At 38.5% G+C, this 13,610-nt stretch overlaps 1 protein-coding gene across 2 annotated transcripts in view; it reads right to left on the reverse strand.

Annotated features, from left to right (window-relative positions):
* The window catches only part of LOC106873619 (pseudouridylate synthase 7 homolog), a 28,459-nt gene extending 15,726 nt beyond the window's left edge, over positions 1 to 12,733 (reverse strand). The window contains exons 1-6 of one of the 2 annotated variants that reach the window (XM_052973185.1): positions 12,614 to 12,733; positions 6,784 to 6,873; positions 5,706 to 5,896; positions 3,847 to 3,934; positions 2,820 to 2,918; positions 1,767 to 1,896 (exon numbers count right to left, since the gene is read on the reverse strand). In XM_052973185.1, the coding sequence (XP_052829145.1) occupies positions 1,767 to 1,896; positions 2,820 to 2,918; positions 3,847 to 3,934; positions 5,706 to 5,896; positions 6,784 to 6,873 (598 nt within the window). In that variant the 5' untranslated portion in view covers positions 12,614 to 12,733. Of the gene's footprint in view, positions 1 to 1,766; positions 1,897 to 2,819; positions 2,919 to 3,846; positions 3,935 to 5,705; positions 5,897 to 6,783; positions 6,874 to 11,790; positions 11,925 to 12,613 lie in introns of those variants that run through there. The other variant, XM_052973186.1, reaches the window with a different exon arrangement.
* Positions 12,734 to 13,610: the final 877 nt, after the last annotated feature.

The raw sequence follows: 13,610 nt of genomic DNA on the forward strand, positions 1-13,610 counted from the left end.
TGGTGTTGCCATCCGGTTTCACCAGTCTTCAGTCAAATCGGCCAACCCATGCTAGCATGGAAAGCGGACGTTAAACAATGATGATGATGATGATGATAATATATATATATATATATAGTGTTGGGCCTCATGGAGGTATAGTGGCTGAGTTCCTTTTGAGTGTTAGGCCTCATGGAGGCAAAGTGGCTGAGTTCTTTCCAAGTGTTGGGCCTCATGGAGGCGAGGTGGTTGAGTTCCTTTCAAGTGTTGGGCCTCACAGAGTCAATGACCAAGACCTTTGGCATTATGTCATGCTTGAGAAGAAGACCCATCAAGCCAAGCAAAATCGCAGTTGTGGCAGATACTGGTGTCACGTAAATGGCACCTGTGCCGGTAGCATGTAAAAGCACCTATTACACTTTCAGAGTGGTTGGCGTTAGGAAAATCATATCAAATCAGACTGGAGCCAGATGCAGCCTTCAGCGTGCCAGCCCAGTCAAATCATCCAACCCATACTAGCATCAACAACGGACGTTAAATGATGATGATGATGACGATGATCTGTGTGCTAAGAAATTTTAAGCCTTCTGCTTATAGAAGAAAGGATTATCATGTGAAAAGCACTGCTGATGGTGCCAAGTAAAAAACACTGAGTACACTCTGTAAAGTGGTTGACATAAGGAAGGGTATTTAACTACAGAAACAAAGCCAGCCCCCAGCCTTCTCAGCTCCTGTTAAGTCATCCAACCCATGCTAGCATGGAAAACGGATATTAAGTGATGATGATGATGTTCATAAAGACATATATATCTTTTACTTGTTTCATTCATTTGACTGTAACCATGCTGGGGCCACTGCTTTGAATTTTTAATTAAATGAATTGACCCCAGTACTTCTTTTTATTTTTAAGAAATGGTATTTATTCTATCAGTCTCTTTTGCAGAACCACTAAGTTACAGGGACAAAAACATACCAACACTGGTTGTCAAGCAATGGGAGGTGGGGACACACACAGACACAAAGACACACACACACACACACACATATATATACGACGGTTTTTTTCAGTTTCCATCAACCAAATCCAATGATCATCATCATCATCGTTTAACGTCCACTTTCCATGCTAGCATGGGTTGGACGATTTGACTGAGGACTGGTGAACCAGATGGCTACACCAGGCTCCAATCTGATTTGGCAGAGTTTCTACAGCTGGATGCCCTTCCTAACGCCAACCACTTTGAGAGTGTAGTGGGTGCTTTTTACATGCCACCGGCACGAGGGCCAGTCAGGCAGTACTGGCAACGGCCACACTCAAAATGGTGTTTTACGTGCCACCTGCACAAGAGCCAGTCCAGCGGCACTGGCAACGACCTCGCTTGTATGTTTCCTAACATGCCAGTAAGGCGACACTGGTAACAATCATGCTCAATATGCATATATGGGTACTGGACATCACAAACTGTGTAAACAACAAGAAATATGGAAACAAACAAGTTAAATACGTAAACAACGAGAGAAAAAAAGGAAAACAGGACAAGTAAACACAGAGAAAGACCCTTCATCAGTTGTCGGCTGTCTATATATGATGGCTTCCTTTAGTTTCCATCTACCAAATCCACTCACAAGGCTTTGGTCAGTCCAAGGCTATAGTAGAAGACATTTGCCTGAGGTGCTACACAGTGGGACCAAACCTGGAACCATGTGGCTGGGAAGCAAGCTTCTTACCACACAGCCACACCTGCACCTATGTATATTATGATGTTTGTAAAGATATGTGGGTTTACCTTTTGAGCCCTGCAAAACCACTTTGATGACTTTCTTGTTGTTAATCACTTCTGTAGTACTTTCTAAGCCAATAAAACCATCACGGATGGCTTGATGTATCTTAGTTCGCTCAGCTTTGTCGTCTCCAGCCTACAATCACAAATAGATTTCTAATTAAAAGTAAATGATAATAATAATAATAAATTATAGTCAATTCAACTCATTTTAATTAATGTGCTGGTAAGTTCCATATATTCCACCACAAGTTTCAGTCCTTATTGTGATGTGGTGGTTTGTATGCCTCAATGACCCTGAGAACTATATCAACAGAGCACAAACTCCTGGTAGGGCCTCCCATACTGGGCAAGTCAAAGGATAAGGGCCAAATTAATTATGGACCACGTCTTCCCAGAAGTAAGAATGGGTTCACATAGGACCAATACATCCCTACATAGAAAACAAGCAAAGTAACCGAAGCATCAATGATGATTCAAAACCAACAAGACCCGGGAGAAGAAGGCCTTCCCTCCAGGCGCAGAGTTGAGAACAGTGGAGAAAAGTTGTCAATGGCCTACGCTTCATAGGGAGGTGAAGAGCTTATGTAACTAAATAATGTTTTGTATAATACGTCGTCACAATGACTTAACTGAAAGCTTTTTTTCTCTGTATAGTATATCTAAAATAAGCGGAGGAAAAGAATAAAATTCAACTGGAAAAATGCTGAGTTTTAAGCAAAGAACAAAGATTGCATTGTGACAGTGTAGAGAATGTGTAGAAGGGGCATTGTTGATAGGGACACAAGCTATAGTGAAAGAACTCTAACAAACTAGTTAATCAATCAATTAATTAATTGGCTAATAAAACTGAAGTGAAATACAACCAGTGTATGTGCTTTAAATGGCGACATGACTAAGTACAACAATTTCTGTTTCAACACATGATTTCATATCAGGAATATTTGAAAGCAAAATACAAAAAGAAAAAAAATTTCTTAGGGGAAACAAAGAGGGGGGTGGAGAGAGAGAGAGTGTAGAATCAGCCTTTGAGGCTGAAGGTGCAAAACAAATATTTACCTCAAGAATAACTGAAGAATTTTTATCCCGTTTTGTTGAGATCTCATTTAGTTTCTTAATATTTTCAGCAGAAAGACAATCACTAACATCAACAAGAACCTTTCAAATGGAAAAAAAAAATAGGGTTGTAGAGAATATGGAATTGTCATAATCATACAATCAAATAGGGCTGATTTCCCAGTTTACATGGCACATATATTTCCCCTATGTACAGGACACTCGTCCGTCGCAGGGTCACTCATTTTTACCAGCTGAGTGGGCTGAAGCAACGTGAAATGAAGTGTTTTTCTCCAGAACACAATGCATTGCCCAGTCTAGGAGTTGAAACCACAATCTTATGATCATGAGTCCAACACTCTAACCACTAAGCTACGCACCTCCTTTTTTTCCCGCCTCTTGACTGGAGGGTCCCCAAGATGATGGGACCCCCAAGCCTGCAATGTGCGTTTGAGATGTTCAGTGAGTCCTGCAATCTGCATTGTGTCTTTGTGTCAGTGTTTGTCCACTCACCCACTGCTTGACAACTGGTGTTGGTGTGTTTATGTCCCTGTAACTTAACAGTTCAGCAGAAGAGACTGACAAAATAAGTACCAGGCTTTAAAAAAAAGTGATAGGGTTGATTCATTTGATTAAAAATTTTTCAAGGCAGTGCTCCAGCAAGGCTGTAGTCAAATGAGTGAAAGAAGTAAAAGATACAAGATAATATATACACACACACACACACACACATATATATATATACATGCATGATAGGGAGGGGGACTTCTTTCAATATTTGTCTACTAAATCTACTCTCAGTGCTTTGCCAGTCCAAGGCTATACTAGCAGACACTTGCACAAGGTGCCACACAGGGGACTGAACCCAAACTTATGTGGTTGGGAAGCAAACTTCTTAACCACACAGCCACAACTGTGTCTAAAATGCTAGCAGATAAAGCAAAACCAACACAACCACTTCATATCAAAAAGCAAAAAAAAAAAAACCCACCCCTCCCTCATAAAAATAGAAAAGAAATTGAATACATACTTTTGTTGGGCTTTTTGGTTTTGAGATATCTGTTAACTTGACAATCTCTCCTTTCATATCAATTTCATTTACAATAAAATCAGAAAATCTGAGGACCAGAAATAGAAGTTTAAAGTTAAAATTTTAATCATTGGATTTAATTAGATATTGTTGTTGTTGTTTAGTTCTCAGATCAGCTCCAATTGAGCAAACCAATGGTCACAGGTATTCCAGCCATGACAAGAGATAAGTCGCTGGTCAGTCAATATTGTGAATAGCCTTAATGGGCAAAGTAGAGCCCAGTCAACACTGCAAATAGAGCAAGGGACAAGTACTTGGTCAGCTGATGCTGTGAACAGAGCAATGGGTTAAGCTGCTGGTCAGTCAATACTCTGAATTAAGCAAGGTATAAGCTCTTGGTCAGTTGATATAATGAATAGAGTAAAAGGTATAAGATGCTGGTCAGTTGATGCTGTGATCTGATTTTAATTTCAGGTTGCAAGTAATTTGGCGATCTTTCGATACCAGTACGAAATATCGGACTTTTCCGTAACACCTGCACGATCTTCACTAGGGAGTTAGGGTTAGGGTTAGGGTTTTAGTGTCAGGGTTAGGGTTTTAGGGTTAGGGTTAGTGTTTAGGGTTACGGTTACTGTTAGGGACGGAATTCCCTAACCCAAACCCTAACCCTTCAAAAGAAATCGTGCTCTCTGCTTCTCTTTCACTTTTACGATGTCGTTTCCCTCTTTCCCCCCCAACACTTTTTACGGAAAAGACCAATATTTCATACTAGTATCGAAAGATCGCCAGTAATTTCCCTTTCCAATGTCATTCATGACTAAAAAAAGTGCATGGACATCACAGCATCCCATTTCTAACACTCTTCAATTAGAAGGTCTTTGTGCTTTCTCAAAAAATAATAAATAAATAAATAAAAGCTACTGCAGCTGTTGTTGTTTAGCCCCAGGTCACCTCAAGTCAGATCCAGTGGACTGACAATCTAAAGCATTCTAGCCATAGCCATCCCGTCGTACATTTTAACAAAAAATGCATATCCAGGATTAGATTATCAAATGTAGCCTTCTGTTTTTAGGAGAGTAGGGTATGATTTTAAGGGAGAAAGGACCAATAATTTTGTTTAGGGAACATTTAGTCAGGACACTGATTACATTGGATGGCTTACTACTACTACCACAACCACTACTACAATGACTACTACTACTACTACCACAACCACTACTACTACGACTACTACTACTACTACTACCACAACCACTACTACAATGACTACTACTACTACTATCACAACCACTACTACTACCACAACCACTACTACTACTACAACCACAACTACTACCACAACCACCACCACTACTACTACTACTATTACTACTACCACAACCACCACCACTACTACTACTACTACTACTACTACTACACATCATCTAAGCTAGTGGTTGTCAACTGGGATCGAAATGGCCCTTGGAGGTCCATGTAAGATTTTGTTGTTAAAATTTATCCGCAATAAACTGGTTTTACTCTTACAAAACACAAAACATTTAAATAGTTTTTTTAAAAATACAATTCCTAATAATATTTGATCATAAAATTATAATAGGGAGTTTTTAGATGTTGAATGGTTATGAGGGTCCCACCCATTGAGTAGAATAGGAATTGAAGAGGTCCATAGGTAAAGAAATGGTTGAGAAACACTGATTATCTAAGCAATGATAACGTTAAAAAAAAAACTCAACAAAGGTGTAAAATATATAAAGAATGATGATATTGATGATACTAATGGCAATGAGAAGGAGGAGGAGGAGGAAGAAGAAGAAAAGTGGGAGGAGAAGAGTGGGGTAAAATGGAGTCCAGTAGTTTACCTCTGTTTAAAAATGGCATGGAATCCTTCGTGCTCTCCAATGTATTCTGTGATGCCAACATCTTTCTCAGTCAGTGATTTTCTCTGGATGGTATCTTCAGCTGCCTCTACATCACCGTTAGGGTTAACATACTCTTCTTCAAGTGCTGGCGCCGATTCTTCTGTCTTTGGACTTACATCTGTGACATCAGCCTGAAAAAACAGAATAAATCAGTGTTACATTATTTTATCTTAGAACTACTATACACAGTGGAGGCGCAATGGCCCAGTGGTTAGGGTAGCGGACTCGCGGTCATAGTATCGCGGTTTCGATTCCCAGACCGGGCGTTGTGAGTGTTTATTGAGCGAAAACACCTAAAGCTCCACGAGGCTCTGGCAGGGGATGGTGGCGAACCCTGCTGTACTCTTTCACCACAACTTTCTCTCACTCTTACTTCCTATTTCTGTTATGCCTGTAATTCGAAGGGCCAGCCTTGTCACACTGAATATCCCCGAGAACTACGTTAAGGGTACACGTGTCTGTGGAGTGCTCAGCCACTTGCATGTTAATTTCACGAGCAAGCTGTTCCGTTGATCGGATCAACTGGAACCCTCGACGTCGTAACCGACGGAGTGCCAACAACAACAACTATACATACACACACACAGAACATATATGGACAAAGAGAAAATATATATACACACATTCACATATGTTTATAAATATGCATATATATTCTCTTTAGTTTTATTCATTTTTTGGTCATTTTTGATTATTAAATGCTTAAAACACGTTATCGTCGCAATGTTGACATTGTTTTGTCACGCATGGAATAACAGCTTCCAAATCCTGTTGTCTGACTGGGTAAAAATTATCAAACTTTAAACCTTGTAATTTAAAAAAAAAGATTTTTTCTGAAACAAATAAATCAAGTAATTTAGGCCCTGAGATTTAGCATGGAAAATTACATCAATAGACCAAATTTGAAAATTTTCACTCAAATTTAAAAAGTGTAGCCAAACAGAAAAGGTCCACATGCTGTAACAACTATGTGACTGTAAAGTTAACTTCAAACATTTTGCATCTTTCAGATACTCACCTCTGTTGATATGGTTTCTAATTTCTGTTTTTTCACACTGTTTCCTTCATGTTCTTCCTCATTTACTCTTTTAGCATTGGTCTGTTCCATCTTATAGAAGCAATTTCACAGAGAAGTGTAGAGAAGAAAATATGAAAAAAAAACAAACAAACTGTTATAAATGGTGTTTTGGATCACTTGGTAATATTGGCACAAAATCTCAATATTCTTTTCTACCCTAGGCACAAGGCCTGAAATTTTGGAAAAAAATCTCAGTATTATAGGGGCAGATGTGGCTGAGTGATTAAGAAACATACTTTGCAACCATGTGGTTTCTGTAGTAAAGATTGACCTCAGGATTTTGAACCCCATGGAGGAAATGACAAAGGAACAAGATGACTGGTGATTCCCCATGCTCAAGAAGACTCATCTAAACCTTGGAGGAAATGAGGTCCTAAAACACACTTTACAAAGGGGTGCTGAAAAAAAGTTCCTGGCTTTAAGAGTATCACGAAAGGCCTGGTTGGAGGCCCAACCTTCCAAATTCTATTACAGAGCTTAGAAAAACTGCAGGACCACTGCAACCAGTGTGTGAATCTGAGAGGAGGATATGTTGAATAAAATCCTAATTAACTGATCCTCCTGTATTTTCTTTTACCTAAAGCTAGGAACATTTCAGCACTCCCTGGTAAGTCTATGTTCCAATACCAAATCTGTCCCTGTCAAGCATTTCCCACAACTCTTCTTCCTAACTGTCATCCCTTGGTCACTCTTCTGACTATGACACTACTCATTCAGCTGCAGTAATTATAAAACAGAACTGCACATATTCCATCCTCTATTGTACTACCAGTTATCCCACTCTTTAGGACTACATTCTTTTATCACCTTTCCCACATTCTCAGTATTATCCATTCCCATTTTATTTTATGGAGAATACTCCTTTTCCCTAAGCTACATATCTCATCCTTCCATATTTGCTATCATTCTCAACACCCTCTCAGATCTGCCACCTATGGTCTCTTCCCCTTTGTTACTCAGTGAGTATCCACCCCTAGCATAGCTAGAGGGGAATAGAGTGCATGGCACCACTTTTGGGTCTGCTGTAGACAATATGTATCTTGTAGGGGTCTGGGGGTGGCAAACTGAAAAGTTGTCTGGGTGCAGTAAACTGAAGGGCCACCTTGAGCAACACACTCTAGTTACGCTAGTGTACATACCTCTGATCTATCTCTTTCCTCCAGCACTTCACAGCTTTCTATTTCTCATTTATCTACAGTTTTATCATACTGCCACAACTTTTTGTTCTGTCACTTCTCCTTCTCCTCTCTGGTTAGGTTATGGTCAGTCTACATCACTCCGTAAGGAGCATAGGGCCAGTTTCCTGGTGTGTATATTCCTCCCTTGATGGGACGCTGGTCTGTTGCAGGATTACAATGCTGAGTGCATTGGAGCAACTTGAAATGAAGTGCTTTGCTCAAGTACACAATGCATCACCCAGTTCAGGAATTGAAACCATAATCTTACAATTATGAGTGCAAAACATCCTAACCACTAAGTCATGTACCTTCACCTCCTCCTCTCTGACCCACTCCTATTTTCTTCATCCCCACCCACCTGATATTTACCATCAACCTCTCCTTGCTCACCTTTCACTGCATTCATTTCTATCCTCATCTCTAATTCTGTCATTCTCCTCACTCGCCCTTCCCAGTCATCTGTCCCTTTTTTCTTTTATAATCATATTCTTGTACCTTGAGGGTCCACCCTAAAATCTCATCACTACCATCATTTCTCCCTTTCTAGCTGAATTAGCTGTTTGTTTACAGTAAACCACCTGTTTCTGTCCAGCTATTATAATTTAGCCTCTCAGCACTTGGAATACAGGTACCTCCCTAAGTAACACACTCCAACTCATTTGAGCTGTGTTGTCTTGTGAGTTACTTAGTGACCTCACTTGTGCTGGTGCCATGAAAAAAATGTACCCAGGATACATTAGAATGGGCATCCAACTTTAGAAAACATAACAAAGCAGACACTGAAGCTTGAAGTAGTCCTCTGGCTCACCGGATCCAATCAAACCATCCAACGCATGTCAGCACAGAAGAGAAGCATTAATGATAATGATGATGGGGTGTATGTGTGTGTTTGGATATATTCTTTTCTACTCTATGCACAAAGCCCGAAATTTTTGGGGGAGTAGGGTCAGTCGAATAGATTGACCCAAATACACAACTGGTACTTAATTTATTGACCCCCAAAAGGATGAAAGGCAAAGCCGACCTCAGTGGAATTTGACTCAGAACGAAAAGAGAGACAAAATATCACTAAGCATTTCACCTGGCATGCTAACGTTTCTTATTTCTTTATTGCCCACAAGGGGCTAAACATAGAGGGGACAAACAAGGACAGACAGAGGGATTAAGTTGATTACATCGACACTAGTGCATAACTGGTACTTAATTTATTGACCCCAAAAGGATGAAAGGCAAAGTCAACCTCGGCGGAATTTGAACTCAGAATGTAACGGCAGACAAAATACCGCTAAGCATTTTGCCCGGCGTGCTAACATTTCTGCCACCTCGCCGCCTTGTTTGGATATACATATTGTAAGACAATATCTGGACTTAAAAGACATATGCTAGTTCACAAAAATATTCCTTCAGAATCAGATTCCAAAGGGCAAAGTTGTAGAAGAAACTTTAATAATATCTGTCCCATGTGTTTTAAACCCTGTCAGACAGCAGCTGGTCTTAAAAGTCATCTAAGGGCTCATCAACGGAGTGCTTGTGCTGTGTGATGGAGTGGTAGATATTTAAATATACTTTCTTTAACTACATCTGTGTGTAATTCACTATTTATTTTCCTAACGACAGATGTCTATATATTTCTGTATACTATCATGGCAGCAGCTTTTTATATATTATTATATTATATTCTTTCTTCAATACAAATACCAATATATCTCCACACGCTTTCACGTTTACAAGTGTAGCCTGGTGTTGCCATCCGGTTTCACCAGTCCTCAGTCAAATCGTCCAACCCATGCTAGCATGGAAAGCGGACGTTAAACGATGATGATGATATATATATATATATATATATATATATGTGTGTGTGTGTGTTCTTTCACTTGTTTTAGTCATTGGACTTGGGAAATGCTGGAGCACCATCTTGAAAAGTTTTAGTAGAATAGATCAACCCCAGTACGTTTACTGAATCGATGTGTTATGAGGACCTAAACAAACTGACCAACACGTTTTTGTAAGTCAGAAAAAAAAAACCTTCCCCCAAACAGGTACTTACATATTATGAGAATAGCTGCTATGAGATTATATATTCTTATATTCAGCTGTCTGTATATCTTACTATGGATGGTGGTGGTGGGGCAAAATGAGTTCGATCTGATTTCTCATTATTTACTCCTTGCTTGTTTGAATTTATTATGTTGCAAGTATTGCATCGTCATTTTGTATTGCTACATTATATTTAGGAGTAAAAATTGGTTAGCATAGAGAATCAGAAATATAGTCAGGTGGCAGGTCCTCTTTTGTCATGAAATTTTTCCTCAATTTTGAACCGATTGTAATTGAGGTTGCTTACAAAATATCTGGATAATTTTCGGTGTTTAACAAACAATATTCTTTTCTCCGCTGGATTCCAAGTCAATTTTTCCCACACTAATGTCTAATTTATTAATTTTCAAGTTTCAAAAAAATGATGTCTAAAATAGGGTAAAATAAGTAATAACTAATTTCAATAATTTATTCTTTTTAACCTCATGGTGTGTTAATATATCATGAACAGAACCCTCCAGTTGATCATGAAGAAGTTATAGAGAATATTTTATGTGGAGTTTTTTTTTTTTTATCTAGTCGAGTTTCGTTAATTACATATCGTGCCATTTTTCCCGGAACCTCTTTCATTTGACCTAAATTTTAGTTCTTGTCTTTGGCATTTCTGATGTCTAGAGATGGATGCTGATGTGTATGAGTCTGTTTTCTAGAGAACTGAAGTGGCAAATTTACCTTATCTTGCTTTACTCATTTTGCCCCAGCCAAATTTCTCAATGAGAATGGCAATTTTCTGAAATAGTGATCAGGTTATATTACAATGCTTTTAATGTATTTAAACACCATTTGCTTAGGTGATATAGTTTTTGTAAGGCGATGGTCTTGCATGGCCACCGTCAAATGGCTGAAACAAAAGAATTTGTAAAAAATATATTTTGTCCCAAAGTCAAAAATGCAGTAAAAACAACCCATTTCCCCCTCCCCCATACTTTAATCAACAAAAGGTAGCTATCGATCTCTATATGCAACCCAGCGCGACCGTGTTTGCGTGTTACCGTGCGCGGCGTGCATCTCTGTGGTTTCGGAACCATAAGTGTTCATAAATCTACACACTATATACAGTCTAGATTACTTGTTGCAATTTAAAAAATTGCCTTCAGTTATGATTTTTGTATTGACTAAGATACTTCTTCAACTTGCATGCAAAGGAATTATATCGAATTCCACCAATACTCTTGGTATAGATATTAAGGGCAATTTCTATGCGATTAACTTCGGTCGCACGTGTTACAGTGGCTAACCAAGAAAAAAACAAAAAACTCATTTATAACATAAAATGAAAGATTTCATCAAAGGGAGATAATTAAAATACATCAACGCGAAGGAAGTATTTTGGCACTGTCATGGTATTTAGCTGTCAGAATTGAAAGTAGAACTGACAAGGACCGTTACTGCTGGTTTGAGTTGATTCTTTGGCTACTGACTAGCCGGAGCTATCTATCTGTCTGTCTATCTCACTATCTCTCTCTCTATATATATCTATCTATCACTCGTTCAATTCTGTTCGTGTCCGTAGAATTTATCAAATTAGAAAACGCAAATTTAATATAAAAATATATTTTCTGAAATTGAAAATTATTTAAAATATAAAAATATAATTTTCAACAGAGAGAATTTATCAAAATAGAAAACAAATGAAGTTTGAAGTTTAAAAATAATAGGATCGACCACTCACGACTAGCTAGCGCGGACGCGCGACTGCGCGTTCGGGACCACTCTGCTTTAGTAGTACCCTTATACTCTGTGTGTTTTCAAACGCATGGATATAGGTGTCAAATTTGTTCCAATAACTTTCGAGTGATAGATAGATAGATAGATAGAGAGAGAGAGAAACAGAGAGAGAGAGAGACAGACAGACAGATAGCTCGCTCCGGCCAGTCATTGTATTAGCTGTCAGTAGCCAAAGAATCAACTCAAACCAGCAGTAACGTTCCTTGTCAGATTCCTTTTTGTTTTTCACGTCGTTGAAATTCAGAAATGATAATAGAATGTTATAATTCTAAACTATGTCGATAATACGATGAATGGTGATGAATAAAAATAAAGCAAGAGAGATGAGACTACAATACGAATTCCGTCAGATAGCAACTTCAGAAGATAAGAAAACGGAAGTTGTAAAACCTGTTCTTTTAGGTAAAAATAAACAATTGTAAATTTCCTCGGGAAAAAAAAATATTCTAAAAAATCAAAATATTTATGGGAAGATAGGAAATAAATGAGATTAACATTCATACCTTCCAACAGGCATTTAACGATGTATGTAATGTAAACTGTAAAGACAACAAACAATCGGGAATCGAAACCGAGACGTGAGCTCTGTTCTTAGAGAGTTTAACTCCTACACTAAACTACTACTACTTTCGCTAAATAATATTAAATAATGAGTGTTAGGGAGCCTTTGACGACAATATAATCGTTTAGAAACCAGAAAGAGTTTTTTTATAGGTTAAAGCACGAATGAAATAGGATTGTTTGTAATGGTAATAATGTCAACTTACTTGGGACGAGTCTCGTTAATGTAACCACCACGTTACTGGTTTACTAAACGGAACTTAAAACAACCATTTTACCTCAAAGGGAGACAAATCCTACATAAAACTTCACCTCCACATTGTTGATCTCAGGTTCCATTTTTATTTTTTTATTTTCATTTATGTATTTATTTTTTAAGTAGGTTGGCTGCAGGAATCGTTAGTGCGCTGGATAAAATGCTTGGCGCCATCTCGTCTACCTTTACGTTCTGAGTTCAAATTCCACCAAGATCGAGTTTTCCTTTCGGGATCTTATAAAATAAGTATCAGTTGAACAACGGGGTCGAAAGTAATCAATTTACCCCCTCCCGCAAAATTTCAGCCTTTGTGCCTATAATAGAAAAAGTTATTTTTATTTATTTATTATTTTTTTTTAATTTAAAAGGCTAGCTGCTAGAATCGTTAGCATGTCGGACAAAATGCTTAACGGTATTCCTTTCGAATATTATGATGTGAGTTCAAATTCCACTGAGATGATCGATAAAATAAGTACCAGTGGAGCACTGAGATCGATGTAACAGACTTGCACCCTCCCCCACAATTGCTGGCCTTGTGCTAAAATTTGAAACCGTTATTATTATTATTATTATGATGGTGATGATGAAGGCGGCAAGCAGGCAGAATCGTTAGCACGCTGTTCTGAATTCAAATTCCGCCGATGTCGACTTTGCCTTTCATCCTTTCGAGATCGATAAATTATGTACCAGTCAAGTACTGTGTCGATGTGATCGATTTACCCCCTCCCTACAAACTTCGAGCCTTGTGCAGCAGCAGCATCATCATCATCATCATCATCATCATCATCATCACCACCACCACCACCACCACCATCATCATCATCATCATTATTATTATCATTATTATTATTATTATTATTATGATAACGAAAGCGGAGAGCTGGCAGAATCGTTAGCACGTCGGCCGAAATGCTTAGCGGTATTTCGTCTGTCTTTATGTTCTGAGT

The sequence above is a fragment of the Octopus bimaculoides genome, chromosome 15 (assembly GCF_001194135.2).
Source record: "Octopus bimaculoides isolate UCB-OBI-ISO-001 chromosome 15, ASM119413v2, whole genome shotgun sequence".
NCBI classification, from domain to species: domain Eukaryota; kingdom Metazoa; phylum Mollusca; class Cephalopoda; order Octopoda; family Octopodidae; genus Octopus; species Octopus bimaculoides.